This window comes from Pseudophryne corroboree, chromosome 6 (genome assembly GCF_028390025.1).
Source record: "Pseudophryne corroboree isolate aPseCor3 chromosome 6, aPseCor3.hap2, whole genome shotgun sequence".
Taxonomy (NCBI): Eukaryota; Metazoa; Chordata; class Amphibia; order Anura; family Myobatrachidae; genus Pseudophryne; species Pseudophryne corroboree.
In genome coordinates, this window is record NC_086449.1 from 667,273,793 (window position 1) to 667,296,042 (window position 22,250).

The 22,250-nt window shown below is 46.5% G+C and overlaps 1 protein-coding gene across 1 annotated transcript in view; it reads left to right on the plus strand.

Moving 5' to 3' along the window:
- FGF18 (fibroblast growth factor 18) overlaps nucleotides 1–22,250 on the plus strand; it is an 816,148-nt gene that overhangs the window by 412,345 nt on the left and 381,553 nt on the right. Inside the window, exon 3 of the mRNA XM_063928247.1 lies at nucleotides 9,333–9,519. Coding sequence (XP_063784317.1) covers nucleotides 9,333–9,519 — 187 coding nt within the window. The remainder of the gene's footprint in view (nucleotides 1–9,332; nucleotides 9,520–22,250) is intronic.

A 22,250-nucleotide genomic window follows, 5' to 3' on the forward strand; every position in this document is an offset into this window, starting at 1 on the left:
GCAGGATGAAAGAAGAGCAGATATATAATGTAAATTTCTAGAAACCATGGCATGATGAGGGTTTGGTGCCAGCGTTGTTGAGTATGGTAGTGGAAAAGTCCTTGATTACCATACAACATACCGTGTCCACAGAGCAAAAGCAGTAGGTGGAGGAGATGGCACAACAGAATAAGACTTTTGGGGTAATTCAGAGTTGATCGTAGCAGCAAATTTGTTAGCAGTTGGGCAAAACCATGGGGGTAATTCCAAGTTGATCGAAGCAGGAAATTTTTTAGCAGTTGGGCAAAACCATGTGCATTGCAGGGGAGGCAGATATAACATGTGCAGAGAGAGTTAGATTTGGGTGGGTTATTTTGTTTCTGTGCAGGGTAAATACTGGCTGCTTTATTTTTACACTGCAATTTAGATTTCAGTTTAAACACACCCCACCCAAATCTAACTCTCTCTGCACATGTTATATCTGCCCTCCTGCAGTGCACATGGTTTTGCCCAACTGCTAACAAATTTGCTGCTGCGATCAACTATGAATTAGGCCCTTTATTCTCTTCCCTACCAGGGTGCACGACCTTGACATGATATTGTCATGCCTCCCGGGGTAGTAGTGAAATAAAAGCCCTACTGGATCCCTGAGGCTAGGTGAAGTACATTTAGAAGGAACGTAGAGAGCATGGCCCAACTAATTGAGGAGTCTACCAGTGAGTGGTGTAGCCCAATTGTGCTGGTTACAAAACCCAGTGGCAGATTACGGTTCTGCAATGACTTTAAAAAGTTAAACAGCGTGTCCCAGTGCGATGCCTATCCGATGCCATGGGTAAATAAACTGGTGGAAAGTTTGACTGGTGGGAAATATTGAAATACCCTCAATCTCACAAAGCGCTACTAACAGATTACTCGTATGCAGCCAGGGAAAATACAGCTTTTTCTGCCCCTGAAATGTACTAAGCTTTAGTATGCATGGAGCGCTGGCCACTTTCCAAATTGTGATGAACAAGATACTGAAATCCCATAATGCCTATGCAGCCATCTATCTATAGCCATAGTTATAAGGGGGTGGGGTAGGGGGGGTGGCATACTACTGTACATCACTGCACTTCCTCCCCACACTACTTCACTTCACTATATCACTACTACACTACATCTCCACACTATGGGGCATATTTATCACAATCCATATCTGAGATGCATATGTGATACATTTGACCAAAATCACATTGTTATAATTGAATACATTGCAGGGATGTATCAATTATTGCAAACAGGGACAGAGCTTGCGGGAAAGCTCTTTCCCTGCATTTTCGTAAAAATACCCTGAGACACAACTGATGAGGGGCGGCAGCACAGGTGGTGAAGGTAGAAGGGACACAGGTGGGGAGGGAGGCAGAGATACACATGAAGAGAGAAGCAGAGGCACAGGTGTAAAAAGGGACAATGCCACAAGTGGGGAATGAGACAGGTGGTAAGAGGGGTGGACACGCAGGTAGTGAAGGTGGCAGAGACCGAATTTAAGAGGGAGGCATAAGCGCAAGTTGAGAGAAGGCAGAGACATAGAGAGGGTGCTAAGACACAGGTTGGAGAGGGGCGGAAGCACAGGCGATGATGGGGCAGACAGGTGGAGAGGGGGCAGATTCTTAAGTGGGAAGGTGGTAGAGATACAGATGGAGAGGCTGGGAGAAGCACACGTAGTGAAGGGGGCAGAGATACAGGTAGAGAGAGGGCAGAGATACAGGTGTGGAGGGGCAGAGACACGGGTGAAGAGGGGGCAGAGTCTCAAGTGGGGAGGTGGTGGAGGTACAGGTGGAGGGGCTGGGAGAAGCATAAGTGGTGGAGGGGGCAGAGATACAGGTGGAAAGTGGGCATTGATGCAGGTGGAGCGGAGGTAGATGTACAGGTGAGGAGGGGCGACAAGACACAGGTGGAGTGGGAGCACAGACAGGAGGGGAAGGGGCAGAGATACAGGTGTGGAGGGGGCAGAGAGGCAGCAGGGAAGGGGCAGAGATGCAGGTGGGATGGGGACAGAGATACAGGTGTGGAGGGGGCAGAGACACGGGTGGGGAGGGGGCAGAGAGGCAGCAGGTGAAGGGGCAGAGATGCAGGTGGGCTGGGGCAGAGACGCAGGAGGGGAAGGGGCTGAGATACAGGTGTGGAGAGGGGCAGAGTCTCAGGTGGAGAGGGGCAGAGACTCAGGTGGAGAGGGGCAGAGACTCAAGTGAGGAAGTGGTAGAGATACAGGTGGAGAGGCTGGGAGAAGCACACGTGGTGAAGGGGACAGACGCAGGTGGAGAGGGGGCAGATATACTGGTGAGGAGGGGGCAGAGACACGGGGGGAAGGGGGTAGAGTCGCAGCAGGGGAAGTGGCAGAGATGCAGGTGTGGAGGGGTCAGAGACACGGGTGGGGAGGGGGCAGAGAGGCAGTAGGGGAAGGGGCAGAGACGCAGGAGGGAAAGCGGCAGAGATACAGGTGTATAGGGGGCAGAGATACAGATGGGTTGAAGGCAGAGACGCAGGAGGGGAAGGGACAGAGATACAGGTGTGGAAGGGGCAGAGACACGGGTGGGGTTGGGGCAGAGAGGCAGCAGGGGAAGGGGCAGAGATGCAGGTGGGCTGGAGGAAGAGACGCAGGAGAGGAAGGGGCTGAGATACAGGTGTGGAGGGGGCAGAGACACGGGAAAGCTGGGGGCAGAGATGCAGGAGGGGAAAGGGTAGAGACATGGGTGGGGAGGGGGCTAAGTCACAGCAGGGGAAGGGGCGGAGATACAGGTGTGGAGGGGCAGAGACACGGGAGGGGAGGGGGCAGAGATTACAGGTGTGGAGGGGGCAGAGACACGGGAGGAGTGGGGCCAGAGATGCAGGGGGGGAAGGAGCATACTGTAGGCTGCTGCAGCCATATGTGTCATCCATGGCGATAAGCCCGTGCTGCCGTTACAGTTGCTTAGTAAGAAAGCTTCAAAAGTACTCACAGCATGTGAGCTGAGCTTCGGACAGATCCGGGAGGAGGGACTTCAAATGTGTCCAGGAGGCAGGGCTTCCAGTGTGTCCTGGAGTCAGGGATTCAAGTGTGTCCGGGAGGCTGGGTTTTGGTTAGGTCCGGGAGGCGGGGCTTCAAGTGGATCCAGGAAGTGGGGCTTTGGACGTGTCCGGGAGGCAGAGCTTTTGGCAGCACGGGAAGGAGCATGTTATCATCACTAAGGTTGTGCTTCTTTGGTGGGATCCAGGGGCACTGCTTCCGTATGGCCTTTGTCTGGCACAGGAGGGGCTTCTGTTGGCCGGCTGGTGTCAGTGGTTATGTTATTTTCAGTGACTGGCAGGTGAGTGAGCTGCGATGGTGGTGACAGGATTTTTTTTGTCCTGTCAACACTAGCTGCGCTGCAGGGGATCCTGTGAGCCTATTTTCAATGGGAGGCCTGGAGCTGAAGCTCCATCCGCCTCCTTGGTTAATCCGGCCCTGCTCAGGCACCTGGAACATAATCTGCGATAAGCAGATGTTGGAGCCACATTAACACATGGGATCAGGAGTTTATCCCGGATTCCATGTGTTATCACACAATCATGGGTCCTTTTTGGCCAACAAAAACAGCCTAGAATTAATTGGATAGTGTCATAATATTCATCGGTAAAAAAAAATCAGACCATTTTTAACGGCTGAAAAAGGATCATACCTAATAGAATATCAGCCTAAAACCAAGTCGTAGTTGAGAACCTTCCTGGGCTTGGTAGGTTATAATGGGAGTCAGGGTCTAGGGTGGAATACCGCACTGGTCTACAAATCTAACAAATGAATATAATAACCAACATAGACTGATATCAAGAAAACCTTAATTTCTTATTTTTAATTTGGTGGTGCACCCTGAGTCAATGGTAGCTAGAGACAACAAAGGGAGAAAAAAAAGAGACTCTTTTGTGGGCGCACTCTTGTCTTAAATTAACGTATGAGACGATCAGAAAATTCTTCTAAAAATTAACTTTTATTAATATAATAACAATAAAATATTCAGTGGTCAAAAAAGCATCAAGATAATATTCAAACTTGACAGCAGTAATTTAGCTGATATTGAATAGTATAGTGCAGTACTCCAGTAAATAGTAATTGAATGCTGAAACTCGCATGGTAAATATTCGCTGCCGATGTCCCAGGTCTAGAAAAGTGTATTGGCCCAATCAATAAACGTATCGAATAAGGCACTGAAGTGCGCTAGCTAAATACTAGTGTAATTAGGGTGCCTGATGATGTAATGTACCCAGCTATCGTAGGAAAAGAAAGAAAAAGTGTATGGAATGAGATAACAGAGTGAATCTACTGTCAGTGTTAGACTCTGAGCGTGATAAGCCAATCTCTTCTCTACTAAACTGAGTATTCTTCAAGGGTCGCCCACTTGAGTACTGGCCCAGCCCTGCACTGATTAGCTTCCAAGATCGGACGGTTTTGGGCGTTACCAGTGTGGTATGATAGTTGAGACAAGTATAAAGGAGAATCCAATGCTACTGGAATCACTGATGAGAGTTCACGAACTACATAGTATCAAGGAATGTCAGAGATAAGATGGATCTGCTGCCAGTGTTAGACAGGGACCGACCCTGAATCAGTGGTGAGAGTCCATGAAAAAATAGAAAAAGAATGAAACAGACGAAAGCAGGATGAGACTCCTAGGTGCCTAATAGATAAAAAATCCCTCGAATCTGATAGCCGGAAAAAACTAATATCTGAAATGGTCCGGGGCAATTCGTTCTGAGGCTAGATATAGAGTTCAGCAAATATTGAACATTGATCTATGCCATAAATTAACAAGAGAATAGTAATATCTTAGTAAAGCACTAGAATACAGTCTACTAGAAGCCTGTGATATTGTGTGCTGAGAGATTGCAACAATAATGATACTTGTGTAGCATGAGCTGCTAATATTTAAACATTGTAACAGATACAAAGAATGTCACTAGAAAACTAGTATCAGACAGATATGAATGAATAGGTAAATAAATATCTGATTAAGTAAATATAATCTAAATTTAGATGAGCAGATGATTGTACACAGACAACAAGTTTCCTTATTATTACAGTTGTGATAAGTACATAAAGCACGTATTATTAAATGATGAATACATGGACATGTGTGGAAGAATAAGAATTATTTATAGAACGCTGGCAAAACAGTTGCATAAGTGCTGATAATATATAGGAAAGATTCTATTGCAGTAAAATGACTGGATCGGCAATATGACAAAGAAAAAGGGAGAGAGATGGTAATGAGACACTGATATTACCCGTGGCGAGGTGTTATAGCTGTTGACCGGTGAAAAACAGTTCTATTTCCAGAAGTAACCGGTCCATAGGTGTGGGTGCGATGAAATTGCCTCAGAACACTGAGACACTGTCCGTGCAGGGCCGTACGTAGCCGCCCGGCAGGGTGCATGCACAGATGAGCTTGATGCAGGCGTCTGGAATCAGTGTTGTCCGTGAGCCCGGACGGGCGCCGGAGTCATTCTGACCCGATCGTACGCTGCAGTTTATCGCAGCGGTGCGATCAGGTCAGAACTGCGCATGCCAGACAGCCGACAGGCAGAGGCGGTCGCTGGGCGGTCGGGTGGGGGGGGATGAAATGCGGCACTTGGCCGCCGTTTCGTGGGTGCGGTCCGGCCAATGCAGGCATGGCTGGACCGAACGGGGGTGGGCCACAGCGGCTGCATGTCGTCACACGCAGCCGCTGCGCTGGTCGGGAGCTACTCTTAAAGTGCAAAGGCATTGTCGCTGTGCAATGCCTTTGCACTTCTGCGGTGGGGGCCGGTACTGACATGCGGGGCGGGATAGCCCTGTGCTGGGCGTCCCCCCGCATGACAGTGTGAATGATCGTAGCTGTGCTAAATTTAGCTACGATCATCTCGGAATGACCCCCAATATGCGGTTTACCAGTCACTTTGTGGCAAGCAGCTCCATTATCAGACATGCTATAAAAAAATGTTATCCTGATTGGCTGGAGTGGACCAGTTTTGCTGAAACTGCATGGGCAGATCTCCATTTGGCCCATTGTACCACTCCGATACTACAGGCACCTGATTTTCCCTGCAGATTTTTCTCCAGACAGATGCCTCTGTTGTTGGCTTACTCTATGTGCAGTTCTGTCCCAGTAGAGTGAGGGAGTAGAACACCCTGTATTGTACATGAACAGGAACCTGTTGCAGAAGTAACAAAAATACACTACACTATTTGCTGGGGAGAGAGTTCTCTTTAATCACAAACCATACTTCATTACAGTGGATGCAGAGAAACAGAGAGGTGAAAGCCAAGGTGGTTCAGGGCGGTTCACAGTGGAGTACAGGACTGAGATCCTAAACCAAAAATCAGATGCCCTGTCTCAGAAATATGCGCTCCTCACAAGGTCCGCATTACCTAATTTGTCAATGCTAGGGATATGTGACAAAAGGAATAGTTTTCTGCAGAGTTAAAAGAAATAATGTGTGTCTTACCTGTTTGATTACTCCCTGCAGCCTAGCACAGCTGATGGCATGTGACTGATCAAAGCAGAGCAGTTGTGACAAGCTACCTTTTAAAGGCAAGGTGGGAGTGATGTTTGCCTGTTAGTCTGGGAAGGGGAGGAAGAGTCCAGGGTATACAAGGGCCATTTGTCTGTATGACTGATACCAGAGATGCTGACCAGTGACTAGAGATTAGATCTTTGTTAATTAGTGACAGGGCCACGGACTTTTTAGTTTGCAATGGTTACTGGTCTGCGGTCATCCTAACAAAATAAAACTGTGGTGAAGAAGTCGAGTCAGTGTGTGCTTCCACTGCACAGCTTCTTTATAATAATAGTAATATATATACACTGCTCAAAAAAATAAAGGGAACACTTAAACAACACAATGTAACTCCAAGTCAATAACACTTCTGTGAAATCAAACTGTCCACTTAGGAAGCAACACTGATTGACAATCAATTTCACATGCTGTTGTGCAAATGGAATAGACAACAGGTGGGAATTATAGGCAATTAGCAAGACACCCCCAATAAAGGAGTTGTTCTGCAGGTGCTGACCACAGACCACTTCTCAGCTCCTATGCTTTCTGGCTGATGTTTTGGTCCCTTTTGGAAGCTGGCGGTGCTTTCACTCTAGTGGTAGCATGAGACGGAGTCTACAGCCCACACAAGTGGCTTAGGTAGTGCAGCTCATCCAGGATGGCACATCAATGCGAGCTGTGGCAAGAAGGTTTGCTGTGTCTGTCAGCGTAGTGTCCAGAGCATGGAGGCGCTACCAGGAGACAGGCCAGTACATCAGGAGACGTGGAGGAGGCCGTATGAGGGCAACAACCCAGCAGCAGGACCGCTACCTCCGCCTTTGTGCAAGGAGGAACAGGAGGAGCACTGCCAGAGCCCTGCAAAATGACCTCCAGCAAGCCACAAATGTGCATGTGTCTACTCAAATGATCAGAAACAGACTCCATGAGGGTGGTATGAGGGCCCGACGTCCACAGGTGGGGGTTGTGCTTACAGCCCAACACCATGCAGGACGTTTGGCATTTGCCAGAGAACACCAAGATTGGCAAATTCGCCACTGGCGCCCTGTGCTCTTCATAGATGAAAGCAGGTGCTCATTGAGCACATGTGACAGACGTGACAGAGTCTGGAGACGCCAAGGAAAACGTTCTGCTGCCTGCAACATCCTCCAGCATGACCGGTTTGGCAGTGGGTCAGTAATGGTGTGGGGTGGCATTTCTTTGGGGGGCCGCACAGCCCTCCATGTGCTCTCCAGAGGTAGCCTGACTGCCATTAGCTACCGAGATGAGATCCTCAGACCCCTTGTGAGACTATATGCTGGTGCGGTTGGCCCTGGGTTCCTCCTAATGCAAGACAATGCTAGACCTCATGTGGCTGGAGTGTGTCAGCAGTTCCTGCAAGACGAAGGCATTGATGCTATGGACTGGCCTGCCCGTTCCCAGGACCTGAATCCAATTGAGCACATCTGGGACATCATGTCTCGCTCCATCCACCAACGCCACATTGCACCACAGACTGTCCAGGAGTTGGCGGATGCTTTAGTCCAGGTCTGGGAGGAGATCCCTCAGGAGACCATCCGCCACCTCATCAGGAGCATGCTCAGGCATTGTAGGGAGGTCATACAGGCACGTGGAGGCCACACACACTACTGAGCCTCATTTTGACTTGTTTTAAGGACATCACATCAAAGTTGGATCAGCCTGTAGTGTGTTTTTCCACTTTAATTTTGAGTGTGACTCCAAATCCAGACCTCCATGGGTTAATAAATTTGATTTCAATTGATAATTTTTGTGTGATTTTGTTGTCAGCACATTCAACTATGTAAAGAACAAAGTATTTAATAAGAATATTTCATTAATTCAGATCTAGGATGTGTTATTTTAGTGCTCCCTTTATTTTTTTGAGCAGTGTGTGTGTGTGTGTATGTATGTATGTATGTGTATATATATATATATATATATATATATATACGTCCCATTACCCTGACCCCAGTTCTGTAACGGCCCTTCCACCTGCCCCACAAACACCATCCCATGCTTAAAGGACAATCCTATTACCCACGAAAAGTGCGAAGTGCTGTTACCCTGGCATGTAAATGCTGCACCGGCACCTGATCTTGAACTCTTTGCGGACACTTTTAGTGCCCGACTAGCAGATTTCTGCTTGCAGCCCTATGTGTCCGCGATTACTTGCACCTGTGGTGTGTTCGCTGAGAATTTGATTGACCCCTTATTGTGTTCCTGGCAGTGTGCTCCTCCAGATTTCCTGGCTGAAGCCGCCGATCCGCGTGTATTCCGACAAGTCGGATTTCCCAAAAAAACTGAGCCCGGAATGAATAGGTCGGAACCCCTTCCGACTTATTCCAGTTGGAAACTGCCGTCTTTCCGACAAGATGGCAGTTTCCGACTCTGATTGAATACACCCCTAAATCTTCATTGATGATTTAAACGTATTTTGTGCTTTGTATTTTCTTCAGATTATAGTCAAAAGAACAGAAGAGGACATTTTTTAAAAAAAAGGTTGTACTTCTTATACTGGTGTGCAACCCTAAAAATATCCCTAAATGTTTTGCTTGACTTCTAGCTCTTCTTTTGATACCAGTAATGTTAAAGCTGACAATTTCTCACGCTTAGTTCCCATCAAATGACACATTCTGGTTACTGTGTTACTCTGTCCCAAATTTAACCAGTAAGTAAATAAAATTCTTAGTGTGGAAAACACAGTAGCACCAGGATGTCGTCTTGCACAGTGACAGTACCTTTGTGAGGCCTTTGTGCTATTAATAACATTTCCAAAATGTATTTTACTGACCTAAAACACTTTGTGTGATCTATTTTTTATCCTCCAGATGTTTGCTTTTGCTGCTGAGGAAAATGTGGACTTTCGTATTCATGTGGAAAATCAAACAAGGGGAAGAGATGATGTGAGCAGAAAGCAGCTCCGACTTTACCAGCTTTATAGTAGAACAAGCGGAAAACACATTCAAATACTTGGAAGAAGAATAAGTGCAAAGGGAGAAGATGGAGATAAATATGGTAAGATCATTGGCTTCTAGATGGATTGTCAATAGGTTGTCATATGTGCATTTGACGGAACTTTGTTAATTAAAATCACTAATATACAATTTTGAGGAGTACCTTGTAAGGAAGGAAAATATTGATTTTGTTTATTTGTGGTGGCCTTTGAGTGATATGTCCAGTTTTTCCTACATCAATCCATATTTACAGTACATACCAATGAATAATGAAACAAATATAACTAGTTCAACATTTCATAAATGTTATTTTTATTGATACAATTAAGCGATACAGGTGAGAAAAAAATCCTTAAAAAATGTCAATTGGATATATTACCTGTTGCGCTCCTTTAATGTCTTCTACTAATTACAGCTACAGTATTGATGCCATTTCTTGTAAGACAGTAATGCAGTACTTTTCTAAATGATGGTAAGATTGTTCACACCTTTACCATAAATAATCTCTGTTGAAACGTCTGTCATTGTGGTATATCATAGGCTAAATACTGCATTATTCATAAATCTATTGAACAGTATTGGCCATATACATCTCACCCTTGTACACCACTTTTCTCATAATGTAAATATATACCATTTAGAATAAGCTTCTATGCTACAACAATTTATTTACCATACCCTAGTATTATAATTTGATGTGCCAGAGTGTTACATTAAATGACCAAATTGTATCATTTGGACTTCCAAGAGCCATATATCATATATGTGAGATGTGTATTTTAAACATAGCCGTTAAATTGTGCTGACAGTGAAGCTCATGTGCTAACATTTCTTTGCACTGTTTAACTCACACTCAGGTCATTGAGATATCTGTGGAGGCCCAGGTGATAAAGACACCAACCTAGAAGGCCTGGCTATGCTCTATCAGAAAAGAGCATGTAAAACACTAAGCAGCTGGCATGGCCCAGTTATAGGGATAGCCATCAACCAGTTGTCAAATATCGATGACTATCTACCGACGCCATGCTCGAAACAGGGACAGTGCGTACCGAAGTCCAGGTATAGCCTATTATACACATTATGCCGGGGAGAGACCATTATTGATATTATGCCAGGTAGAGTCCATTATACACATTATACCAAGTAGAGCCCTTTGTACACATTATGCCAGGTAGAGCCCATTATACACATTATACCAGGTAGAGCCCTTTGTACACATTATGCCAGGTAGAGCCCATAATACACATTATACCAGGTAGAGCCCTTTGTACACATTATGCCAGGTAGAGCCCATAATACACATTATACCAGGTAGAGCCCTTTATACACATTATGCCAGGTAGAGCCCATAATACACATTATACCAGGTAGAGCCTTTTATACACGTTATGCCAGGTAGAGCATTTTAAACACGTTATACCAGGTACAGACCATTATACACATTATGCTAGGTAGAGACCATTATACACATTATTCTAGATACAGCTCAACCACTTTATCTCTACAACCCCAAAACTCACTCCCTACTGTAAATCCTATGCCCCTGCTTCTTATACACATAACGCCCACAGTAATAGTGCCATATCTGCTGTGTGGTCCAGATGGAACCCTCTTGCGACCTCCACTAACACTTTGTACTAGGTAAACTCCTTTCAGGCCACTATGCAGGAGGGTAACAGGTAGCAGCACCCCCAGGGACATCCCATATGGGTCACCTACTCCTCTGGCACTGGCAGGCCTATATACTGACACCCAGCTGCACTACCAGGTCACCCCCAGCCAAGGAGAGGCCAGAGGGGACTGGGAAGGGTGCATAATGCCCAGAGGACAGCAGCACTCATTAGCTCCGAAGCAAACTCTCTCACCCCTTCCCCCTTCCCATACCTGCAGCAGGCCTCGGTTGGCTCTGCACCTCCTCCGCCTTCACCTCCTCCCTCTCACAGGCTCTGTTAGTCTAGCAGCAGTGGCTGTGGAGGATGGCGGTGACAGCGCTGTGTGTGGACTGAGGCTGCAGTCTCTGAGGAAGAGGAGGGGGAGGCAGCCGGAGGGACCTTATGTCTTAGTTTGACAGGCGCTGCAGCAGCAGGATAGCAGAGCAGTGAGAGCGCCTCTTCAGCTTGGCACCTCCCTGCTTTGCATACCCTTGCTGAGCGGGTAGCGCCAGCTCTGTACTGCACCTAGGGTTAATGTTAGTAAACAAGCCCTACTTTATTATCATACTAGGTAGTATACCCAGAATTGCCTTGGTTGAAGATTGGACCCTGAAGTACACCTGCAGCTTTCATTGGGGGTGATTCAGATCTGATCATAGATATGCTAAATTTAGCACATCTATGATCAGTTACTCAGATGTGGGGGGATGCCCAGCACAGGGCTAGTCCATCCCGCATGTCAGGTTCTCCCCCCTCCCGCATGGCTGCTGAGCTGCTCATGAGCCTGCTAGGCACTCTGTTGAGATCCGGGGCAGCTGCTGTATACATATATATTGCTGCCTTCAGGAGGGCCTGTAAGATCAGACAGAGGGTGCTTTTGATAAACACTATTTAATGACAAAGTTTAGCATGCAAACACGGGGCTGACTAACATAAATGGTCACTTGAAAAACGACTAACTCCAGATTTAATGTATGTGGTTGTTGGAAAACTGATATAACAAAGCACTTAGGAAGAGATGGCTAATTAAAGTTTTTAAAGTTTTGTACTACAGATGTAGCCACATTCATCTTTGCTGTGATGCGGCATGCTGCACGACGCGCCGGGATGTGACCATTCGCAGTTAACGATCATTACATTAATTCCATTTGGAATTTGCAGTATCACAAAGATGAGCATGGCTAAATCTGTCACTACTGCTGCAGAGTTAGGATCGCTATAGGGCTGTTGGAATTGGGACACAGGATCGCTCTGCTTACAGACATCATTTATTCATGAACAGCAGCGCTAGCATTTGTGGTTGTGTGACAACGAGGTAAGTAATAGAGTGACCGTTGTAGATGTCAGAGGGCGTACCTGTTTGAATTAATTAAATTTAATTCATTAATTAATTTGTATTGAATTAATGAACCCCCTTAATGCCAGTATCCTTATATGGCCAGCTGCTGTCAGTACAAATGGTTCTAGGGGCCCCATATCAATAAAAAAAATGAGAGGCCTTAGTGGGGTGCCACAGTTCTACTCCAGCATCCAGCAGTGAGATTCTAGCAGTAGTCCATGGCATTGCCTGAGACTGTGACAGTACGCTGTATGAATATACAGGGTGGTCCATAAGTGTGTGTATATATGAGCGTGATAGTATATGTATCTTATGCATGAGAGTGTGACAGTGTGTGTATATTACAGTATGTGAGTGAAAGTGTGTGTGTTTGTGTGTGTGTGTGTGGATTATGCATGAGTGGGACAGTGTGGTCAAACTACACCACCATGCCAAATTTGGTGGAGCTCTGGTCGTGCATAAAGGACAAACATAGGACATCATTCAGCTTCAGTTTTGCTAATTTAGCAAAACTGCAACAGCTGTCGATCGCATGGCGGGGGCCACCCAGCATGATAATGGCGGCCATTGATGCAATTGCAATTCAGTTGTGATTGCATCGCAGAATAAGGACACCGCCATTTTCCTTGTCACACGCAGCCCCCAGAACTCACCCCCATTTCCAACGCCACTCCCCCAATGCAGAGTTGCCACCCCCACAACGCTGCATTGCCGCCTCGACCACCTGCGAATGCATATTCCTGCATAGGCGTGCGCAGCACATTTTATTAGGGGGTGCACCGTCGGAGGGGTGTGTCTAGCAAAGCCTTTTGGGCGTGTCTAGCACCATCTATTGACGTCAACACAATATAAAATATCCACCCTTGTGCTAATCCTAATAAAGCAGATGCATTGTCAGATGTTGTGGTGTGCACCAAACAAACACCCCTGATGGCACGCACTGCAATTACACTGCTCCTCCTAAGTCTGGTCTGACTCCCCCTCTCTTTCGCCTGCAAGCTGCAGCAGCTTACTTACAAGTCAGTCACTCACTGACACTGACAGTAGCAGACTACTTACTGCTGCTGCTGGAAAAACGAGTGACGTGTCAATGCTGCTGCCGGCCGCCTGCCAGTATTGAATTTGTCTTCCTAAGAGGGATGCTGGCTGCATGCTGCTCCTCATCAATGGCTGGCGTTGGCATAGCATAGAAGGAGAGATGTGGCGGGTGTGACGGGTGGGCGGTGGCATCCTTTATTAACCCAGGCATCCGGTCAGTAATGCAGGACGCTGACAGGGTGCAGCGCAGAGGGGACAGTAATCTGTCTGCTCGGTGATCGCTGCATCAGGCATGTGAGATCGGGGTGCCAGTCATTAGGGGGTGCCTGTGCGCACCAGGAACCCCCCCTGCGCACACCTATGTCTGCCTGTCAATCAGGCAGAGGCATTTGCATCAATGCGAAGCAATCGCATTGGTCCGCGCATGTGCAGAATGGGTCCTGTTCGTGTGCACTGGGCAAAAGTTTGGCATAATGCGATTGCACTTGCAGTGCGAGCTGAATAAGGCCCATACTTTCTTGCTTATTATATAGATTATTCAAAATATTTTTCAGAATTCTTTCAAGTTATACCCACAACTAAACTCAATGAAACAGGTACAGTAAGAGGACACATCTCTAGACTGGATCAGTGTCTCCAATGCACACAAATAAATAAAAGGACAGTTCAGAGTTCTACACAGCTCTCTAAAAGAAAATAAATAAACCTCCTAACGGCTGAGAGGCGTACCTCCCTCATGACAGTGAAACATTCAAAACAACTTATACTATAAAATAACGACACAGAGACATATATTTTGGCAGAAAGTTATAGCTACTTATTAATAATCTAATAACTAGAAATACCTGTAATTAAATGATATTCATTTGTACAGTTAAGATAAAGAGTATGGTGGCCAGAAAAAAGAACGGCTGAAATCCAACGACAAAACCCCAAGCTAATTAAATCTAACCCAATCAGAATCAAACTACCATCCAAACAAGGGTATCCACTGAGACCTTCTACCATGACTACCCACCCTGAAGGGTGATGACGCTGCCCCCTGAAGGGTGGGCCAGCAGAAGGTGAGTGCACCTAAATAGCACCAAACCGACTAAAAAACTGTGACTAATAACTCAAACATGATAACCTGACGCTCTTTTCCGCCAACAAATAGCTCACGAGAAAAACCACCGCTAGCAACCCTAAACCAAAAACACAATACAAAGCAGATACAGCCCAATTTATTCACTGACACCACCAGAGCTAGATTAAGGCTTCGGGGGGCTTGGGGTACTTAAGACAGGGGGGCCCAAAGATTTAAAATTAAAATCATAGCGTCTTTAATCACTACAAAGAAAATTACAATTAGGTTGTAAATTTGAAAGAATCTTTCAGTCTAATCCATCTTAAAATGAATATTTATTATTACAAGTTGAGTATCCCTTATCCAAAATGCTCGGGACTAGAAGTATTTTGGAGAACGGATTTTTCCGTATTTTGGAATAATTGCCTACCATAATGAGATATCATGGTGATGGGACCCATGTCTAAGCACAGAATGCATTTATGTTTCATATATACCTTATACACACAGCCTGAAGGTAATTTAATACAATATTATTAATAACTGAGTATTAAAATATTTGGATATGGGATACTCAAACTGTATTTAATATTTTACACAAAAACAAATCACGTGGTGTAATCTAATTTATCCCTAGTTCCTAATAAAAGTAGATATAATACACCCCAGAGAAATAAAATGAAATATAATGGTGTGACCACTGGCCGGTACTGACTGTCTCCTACACCATAACCCTGAGTCCTAGCTGCCGCTGCATCCTATCGTTACTTACACTTCCCTAACCTATCCTTGACCTAGTGGCGGAACTAGAGAGTGGTGGGCTTTGGTGCAAAATTCACATTACACCACACAGTATGAGTCAAAATGAACATTTCACCACACGATATGAGACGAAATTCACATTACATCACATGGTATAAGCCAAAATTCACATTTCGTCACATGGTATGAGCCAAAATTTACATTACGCCACACAGTATAAGATAAAATTCACATTATGCCACACTGTATAAGCCAAAATTTACATTCTGCCACACAGCAAGAGATAATATTCACATTACGTCACACAGTATGAGCCAAAATTTACATTACGCCACACAGTATATGCCAAAATTTACATTACACTACACAGTATGAGCCAAAATTTACATTACGCCACACAGTATGAGCCAAAATTTACATTGCGCCACACACCAAGAGATAACATTCACATTACGTCACACAGTATGAGCCGAAATTTACATTACGCCACACAGTATGAGCCAAAATTTACATTACACCACACAGTACGAGCCAACATTTACATTGCGCCACACACCAAGAGATAAAATTCACATTACGCCACACAGTATGAGGCAAAATTTACATTGCGCCACACACCAAGAGATACAATTTGTCACACGCCAGAGGCGGCGTTCGCCGCGCTTACCCCTGCGTGTCTGCTGGTCTGTGTTGCGGCCTCCGCCTTCGGTGGGCCGGCGGTTCTCCAGGGCATGGGCACCGCCATGACACCCGGCATCACGTGGACGGGGGGCAGGTGACGTCATCAGACTGCTCCGCCAATCCAGCGGTGGCGGGAGATTCAAAGTCAGACGCCGGACAGAGCCTCAGCGCCTGAGTATCATCTTTCCCTGACGTGGATGCCAGTGCTATTGTTCCCGGCAAGGATCTCTGAAGTTGTACTCCAGTGTCTCCGGCATTTCCAGGTGCCAGTTCGCTGCACCGGTTCCAGTGTATTCAGCGGCCGGTGTATCTCTCTGCGGTCCAGTCTCCAGTGCTCCCAGGAATCAGCGTGGGCTGCGGGCCCTATATCACCGTTCTCAAGTTCTACGAATCACCAGCGTCTTAAACCCCTGCACTTCAGTTCTTCACATCATCAGCGTCTCAGTCACCGTTCTCAAGTTCTACAAGTTAGCAGCGTCTTAAACCCCTGCACTTCAGTTCTTCACATCATCAGCGTCTCAGTCACCGTTCTCAAATTCTACAAATTAACAGCGTCTTAAACCACTGCACTTAAACTTCTACAAATCATCAGCGTCCTAAACCTCTGCACTTAAGTTCTTCAAATTACCAGTGTCTCAATCTCCGCTCACAAGCTCTTTAACCATCTGTGTCTTTAACCGTCATTTACAAGTTCTTTAAATTACCAGTGACTTTTAAACATCACCCACAGTTCCTTCAGTCACCAGCATCTCTACATTGTTCACAAAACCCTTCAATGGGTCTGGACATTCCCTTATAAGTTCCTTTATGATATATGACTTAAGTTGTTCTTTTCCTACAATAAAGCTCTTCAATATTTCACCAAACCTTACTGTCAGCGTCCTGTATGAGGAAATCCTATATTAGACCACCCCTGTTCCGGCTCAGTTGTGGTTCCTCTTCCCAACCATCGGAAGAATCCCCGAGTCCACGACACCCTCAGTCTAGGCCAGTGACACAATTCACATTACGCCACACAGTATGAGCCGCAATTCACATTACGCCACACTGTATGAGCCGCAATTCACATTACGCCACACAGTATATGCCAAAATTTACATTACACCACACAGTACGAGCCAAAATTTACATTGCGCCACACACCAAGAGATAAAATTCACATTACGCCACACTGTATGAGGCAAAATTCACATTACGCCACACTGTATGAGCCGCAATTCACATTACGCCACACTGTATGAGCCGCAATTCGCGGTAAGAGCCAAAGTTTACATTACGCCATGCTTTATGAGATAAAATTCACATTACGCCACATGGTATGAACCAAAATTTACATTATGTCACACGGTATGAGCCAAAATTCACATTACGCCACGTGCGAATGAGCGGCTGAAGCCCGGCCTGAATAGACCCCATAGTATCCCCCAAACACATTATATAATACACAGTGCCCCCAAACACATTTTGTGACACATAGTGCCCCTCCAAATACATTATATAACACACATTATACATTGCTTGTGGGTGCAGTCTTGTTCACATGTGAGTTCCGGTAGCAGGTGCTGCTGACAAATGTACTCTCTCTACTGCCCCTGCAGCGGCATGTCTGTCGCCGGGCCTGCTGACCAGGCATAGCGGGCGAGTGTAGAGAGAGAAGGGTCGGGTGGATGACATATATATGTGTGTGTGTGTATATATATATATATATATATATATATACATACCAGTACATAATACAGCCAGCCTTACGTTTTTATGTCCTTTGATGCTGGCAGGCTGCACAACCACAGATAGCCTAGGAGAGCTGGCTGAAACTGGGTGATGGCTGCTGCCTCCACGCGCCGTCCTCCTTCTTCCCTGCAGCCTGCGAGCCCAGCCAATGACTGAGCCGCAGGCTGCTGCTCGTTAGATTATTGGACAGCTGAGCCGTCGCTCAGCTGTCCTTCCCTTTACAGGCACTGACTCCCTGCGTGCGGCCGCGGCGCCAGCATTTTCAGTGCAGTGGAGCCGGGAGCCAGAGCCGCCAGCGACAGCAATCGCTGAGCTGCCCTGCCGCTGCATGTGGCGCCGGCTCCCGGGAGCGCAGCGCAATACCGCAGATCGGAACAGAGATCCGATCTGTGGTGGCGGCTGGGGGCCCGGGGTACTTATCCCCGGGGCCCCCCTCTTAATCCGGCTCTGGATTCTACCCCTAACTTTTCTAATTGGTGATAACCTGTCATACCATATTGATCCACCCCCAGCCAAGGAGGTTTAACTCTCTCCATTCCAAGGATTGTCATTCTGCTCTCCTTACAATCAGCAACAGAGTTGGTACACACAGCTATTTATACACAGGTATTTATTGATTTATTTTTTGGTCCTGACAAAGAATGAATATTTTCTACAGTGTCTGTGTGTGTATAACATTACAGTTGTCACTGGCCATTTGCCAGGTCTTGCTAAGAGTACACTATTACAGTAAGATTACTGTACTGTATATCCATCCGCCGCTATACGCTCTACAGTACTGGATTAGTGGAGCTTTAGCCACCCAGTGGTGAAGATGTGTATTGCATGCTGTGTATGTTGTTGCACCTTTTCACGCCTTTCCACACTACGCCTCAACAACCTGAGCTATAGCTAAGGCGCGACAAATACTCCGTTTAGGTGGAGAAACTGCAATGATGAGGGAGGCTCCATCTGTATCTTACTTTTCAGGCTCCAGTTTTGATTCCCATTTATAGATTAATGCAACATCTTATATATATATATATATTACCGTATATACTCGAGTATAAGCCGACTCTTTCAGCACTTTTTTTTGTGCTGAAAAAGCCCCCTCGGCTTATACTCGAGTCAGTGGAAGGAGGGACACGGAGGGCACAGCGCGCGGCTCTCCTGTGTCCCTTCTGCGTCTCCGTCTCCGGCGGCGTGTGTGTGTGTTAAATGAACTGCCCGTTCGTGAGCTCTGATTGGCTCACGAACCGGCACTTCATTTAACACACACACGCCACCGGAGACGGAGACGCAGGAGAGACACAGGAGAGTCGCGTGCTGTGCCCTCCGTGTCCCTCCTTCAGAAGACAACGCGGGAGCGATGGAGGGTAAGTACCCTTCCTGGCACTGTGGGGCATATCTGGCAGCATGAGGGCACATCTGGCACTGTGGGGCATATCTGGCATATCTGGCAGCATGAGGGCACATCTGGCACTGTGGGGCATATCTGGCATATCTGGCAGCATGAGGGCACATCTGGCACTGTGGGGTATATCTGGCATATCTGGCAGCATGAGGGCACATCTGGCACTGTGGGGCATATCTGGCATATCTGGCAGCATGAGGGCATATCTGGCACTGTGGGGCATATCTGGCAGCATGAGGGCACATCTGGCATATCTGGCAGCATGAGGGCATATCTGGCACATCTGGCACTGTGGGGCATATCTGGCACTGTGGGGCATATCTGGCAGCATGAGGGCATATCTGGCACTGTGGGGCATATCTGGCAGTATGAGGGCTGTGTACGGCTAGAGCTGCATTTCCCCCCCTAGGCTTATACTCGAGTCAATGAGTTTTCCCATGTTTTTGTGGTAAAATTAGGTGCCTCGGCTTATATTCGGGTCCACTTATACTCGAGTATATACGGTAATCCATACATATACAATATATTTGTCTATTATAACTGGTTTTAGCTCCCTCAGCACATGTGGGTAGATGTTTTATGAACCAAATGCTTTATTTCTCTTAATTTAGACATAACCACCACATCTTTTATATTAATCATACAACATTTAATAGTTTAAGAATGTTTATGAACTTTTCTTCCTTAATGTTTTTCGTTACAATATAAACAGGTCAAGTCAATGATTGTGTAACTGTGCCTTACTTATTTAGTAAATGCAAAAATGGATACATGGATCTTACGTCTTAGACAATTTATTTCCTGAAATGTTTCTCTATTTTCTCAGCAGTCCGTGATTTAAAAGAGAAAAAATAATTCTCAACTTTCTCATCATCTTCTGCTTTTATTTCTCTTATGTCCTAGAGGATACTAGGGTCCATTTAGTACCATGGTGTATAGACGGGTCCACTAGAAGCCTTGGGAATTTGATAGTGTGCGCTGGCTCCTCCCTCTCTGCCCCTCCTACCAGACTCAGTTTAGAAAATGTGCCCAGAGGAGCCGGCCATGCTTAGGGAAGCTCCTGAAGAGTTTTCTGCATTTATTTTCTATTTGTTATTTTCAGGCAGGACTGGTTGGCACCAGTCTGCCTGCTTCGTGGGACTTAGGGGGGGAACGGCCCAACCTCATATTGGGTTAATGGTCCCGTTTCCCTGCTGACAGGATATTGAGCTCCTGAGGGAACCATTCACAAGCCCCACCATGGCGAGTGTACATTCCCGCAGCACGCCGCCACCCCTAACAGAGCCAGAAGAAAGAAGAGTGGTGAGTGTTATGCCGGCGTTCCCGTTTAGCGGGTCACCGGCTATTATGGCGGCATGAGGGTACGGAGCGCAGGTCTGAGGAACAGGCTGCATCTCCAGGCTCAGATCAGCGTAGGCTACACCGCTATGAGGGGCGAGCTAAGTCATCGTATACAGTACCCACACTGGCAAATACGCTTACAGGAGCTATTTCCCACTGTTTAAGCATCTAAAACACCTCAGCCAGTTTGAAATAAAACCGTGAAGACTGCACGGCATTAAGGGGGTGGGGCTTCACTATGAGCGGCTCCAGCGGCACACCAGCACCATTCTCCCTCTGCAGTTCTACACAGACAGACTGGCAGGAGAGCGCAGCTTTGCCAGAAGGACTCCAGCTTACCTCAGCGGTACCAAGGGGTCATAGTAAGGGGGGGGGGGGGGCGTTATTAGAGTACTAAGCCCCTATCAGTGTACTTGGTCTGTGACCCAGCTAAGCTTGGCATTAGCACTAAGGACGCGGTGTGGCTGGCTCCTATATACTCTGTGTCTCTCTGGAAGGGCTCTGTGTGGGTTAACTGTGTTCTAACTTTTCCTGTGTGTGTCCGCTTCACAATGTCAGGCAAGGAGTGTGTTTCATGCACGGCAGAGTGTCTTTCTTCCTCAGGGGAATCACTACAGTGTACTCAGGATAGTACACTTTCTCAGGCTAGTGGGTCCGAACCAGCATGGTTGGATTCCCTTAAAGGGATGATATCAAATATTTTGAATAAATTATCCCATAATGAAAGAGCGACACAATACTTAAGGCAGTCTGTGGATGACCTGATTAATAGAGATTCAGTTCCCATACCGGCGTCTCAGACCCCTACCATTTATCCGCAAAAGCGTACACTGGCCCAGATCCTGCAGGCTGACACTGATGATGACATATCAGATACGGCGGAGGGTGAGGTGGACTCAGGAGGGGGGGATGCTGCTCTGTCACAAGGAATACAGGCCCTAATAGAAGCTATTAGAGATGTCCTGCACATTCCTGATAAGGTGACATAGGAGGATGAGGAATCTGACTTTAATGTAAAAAAGAAATCCCCTGCTACTTTTCCTGTATCAAAAGAGTTGAATTCCTTATTTGAAGAGACTTGGGTTAATCCTGATAAGAAATTTCAGATCCCAAAAAGGTTACTCACATCCTTTCCTTTTCCTCAGGCTGATAGGAAGAAATGGGAAAATCCACTGATTGTTGATGCATCGGTATCTAGGTTATCACGTAAGATAATCTTACCTGTCCCTGGGGCCTTCTTAAAGGACACGGCTGACTGCAAGATTGAGACCACTCTCACACTCTCAAATCTTTATATACAGCTGCTGGGGTGGGCCAAAGACCCACTATTGCTTGTGCTTGGATCACTAGAGCCATTGCAAAATGGTCAGGTAACCTAATTCCGGTAGTTTTACTCCTAAAACATATACAGGACTCTGCAAATTTTATGGTGGAGGCCATAAAAGAAATAGGCTTGCTCAACGCACGCACCACAGCACACAGGGGCTTATGGCTATGCCAGTGGACTGCGGATGCGGATTCCAGGAAGGGCGTGGAAAGCCTACCATTCACAGGTGAGGCCCTATTTGGAGATGAACTGGATACGTGGATATCCAAGGCTATGGCGGGTAAGTCTACATATCTTCCTTCCACAGCCCCCCCCCCCCCAGTTAAGAAGACCTACTCGGCTCCAACTTTGCAGTCCTTTTGGACAGCCAAATTTAAAAATAAAACCAGAGGTTCTTCTACAGCCTCCAGAGGCAATAGAGGTAAACCCAGAAAACCAGCAAATGCAGGTTCACAGTTCTGT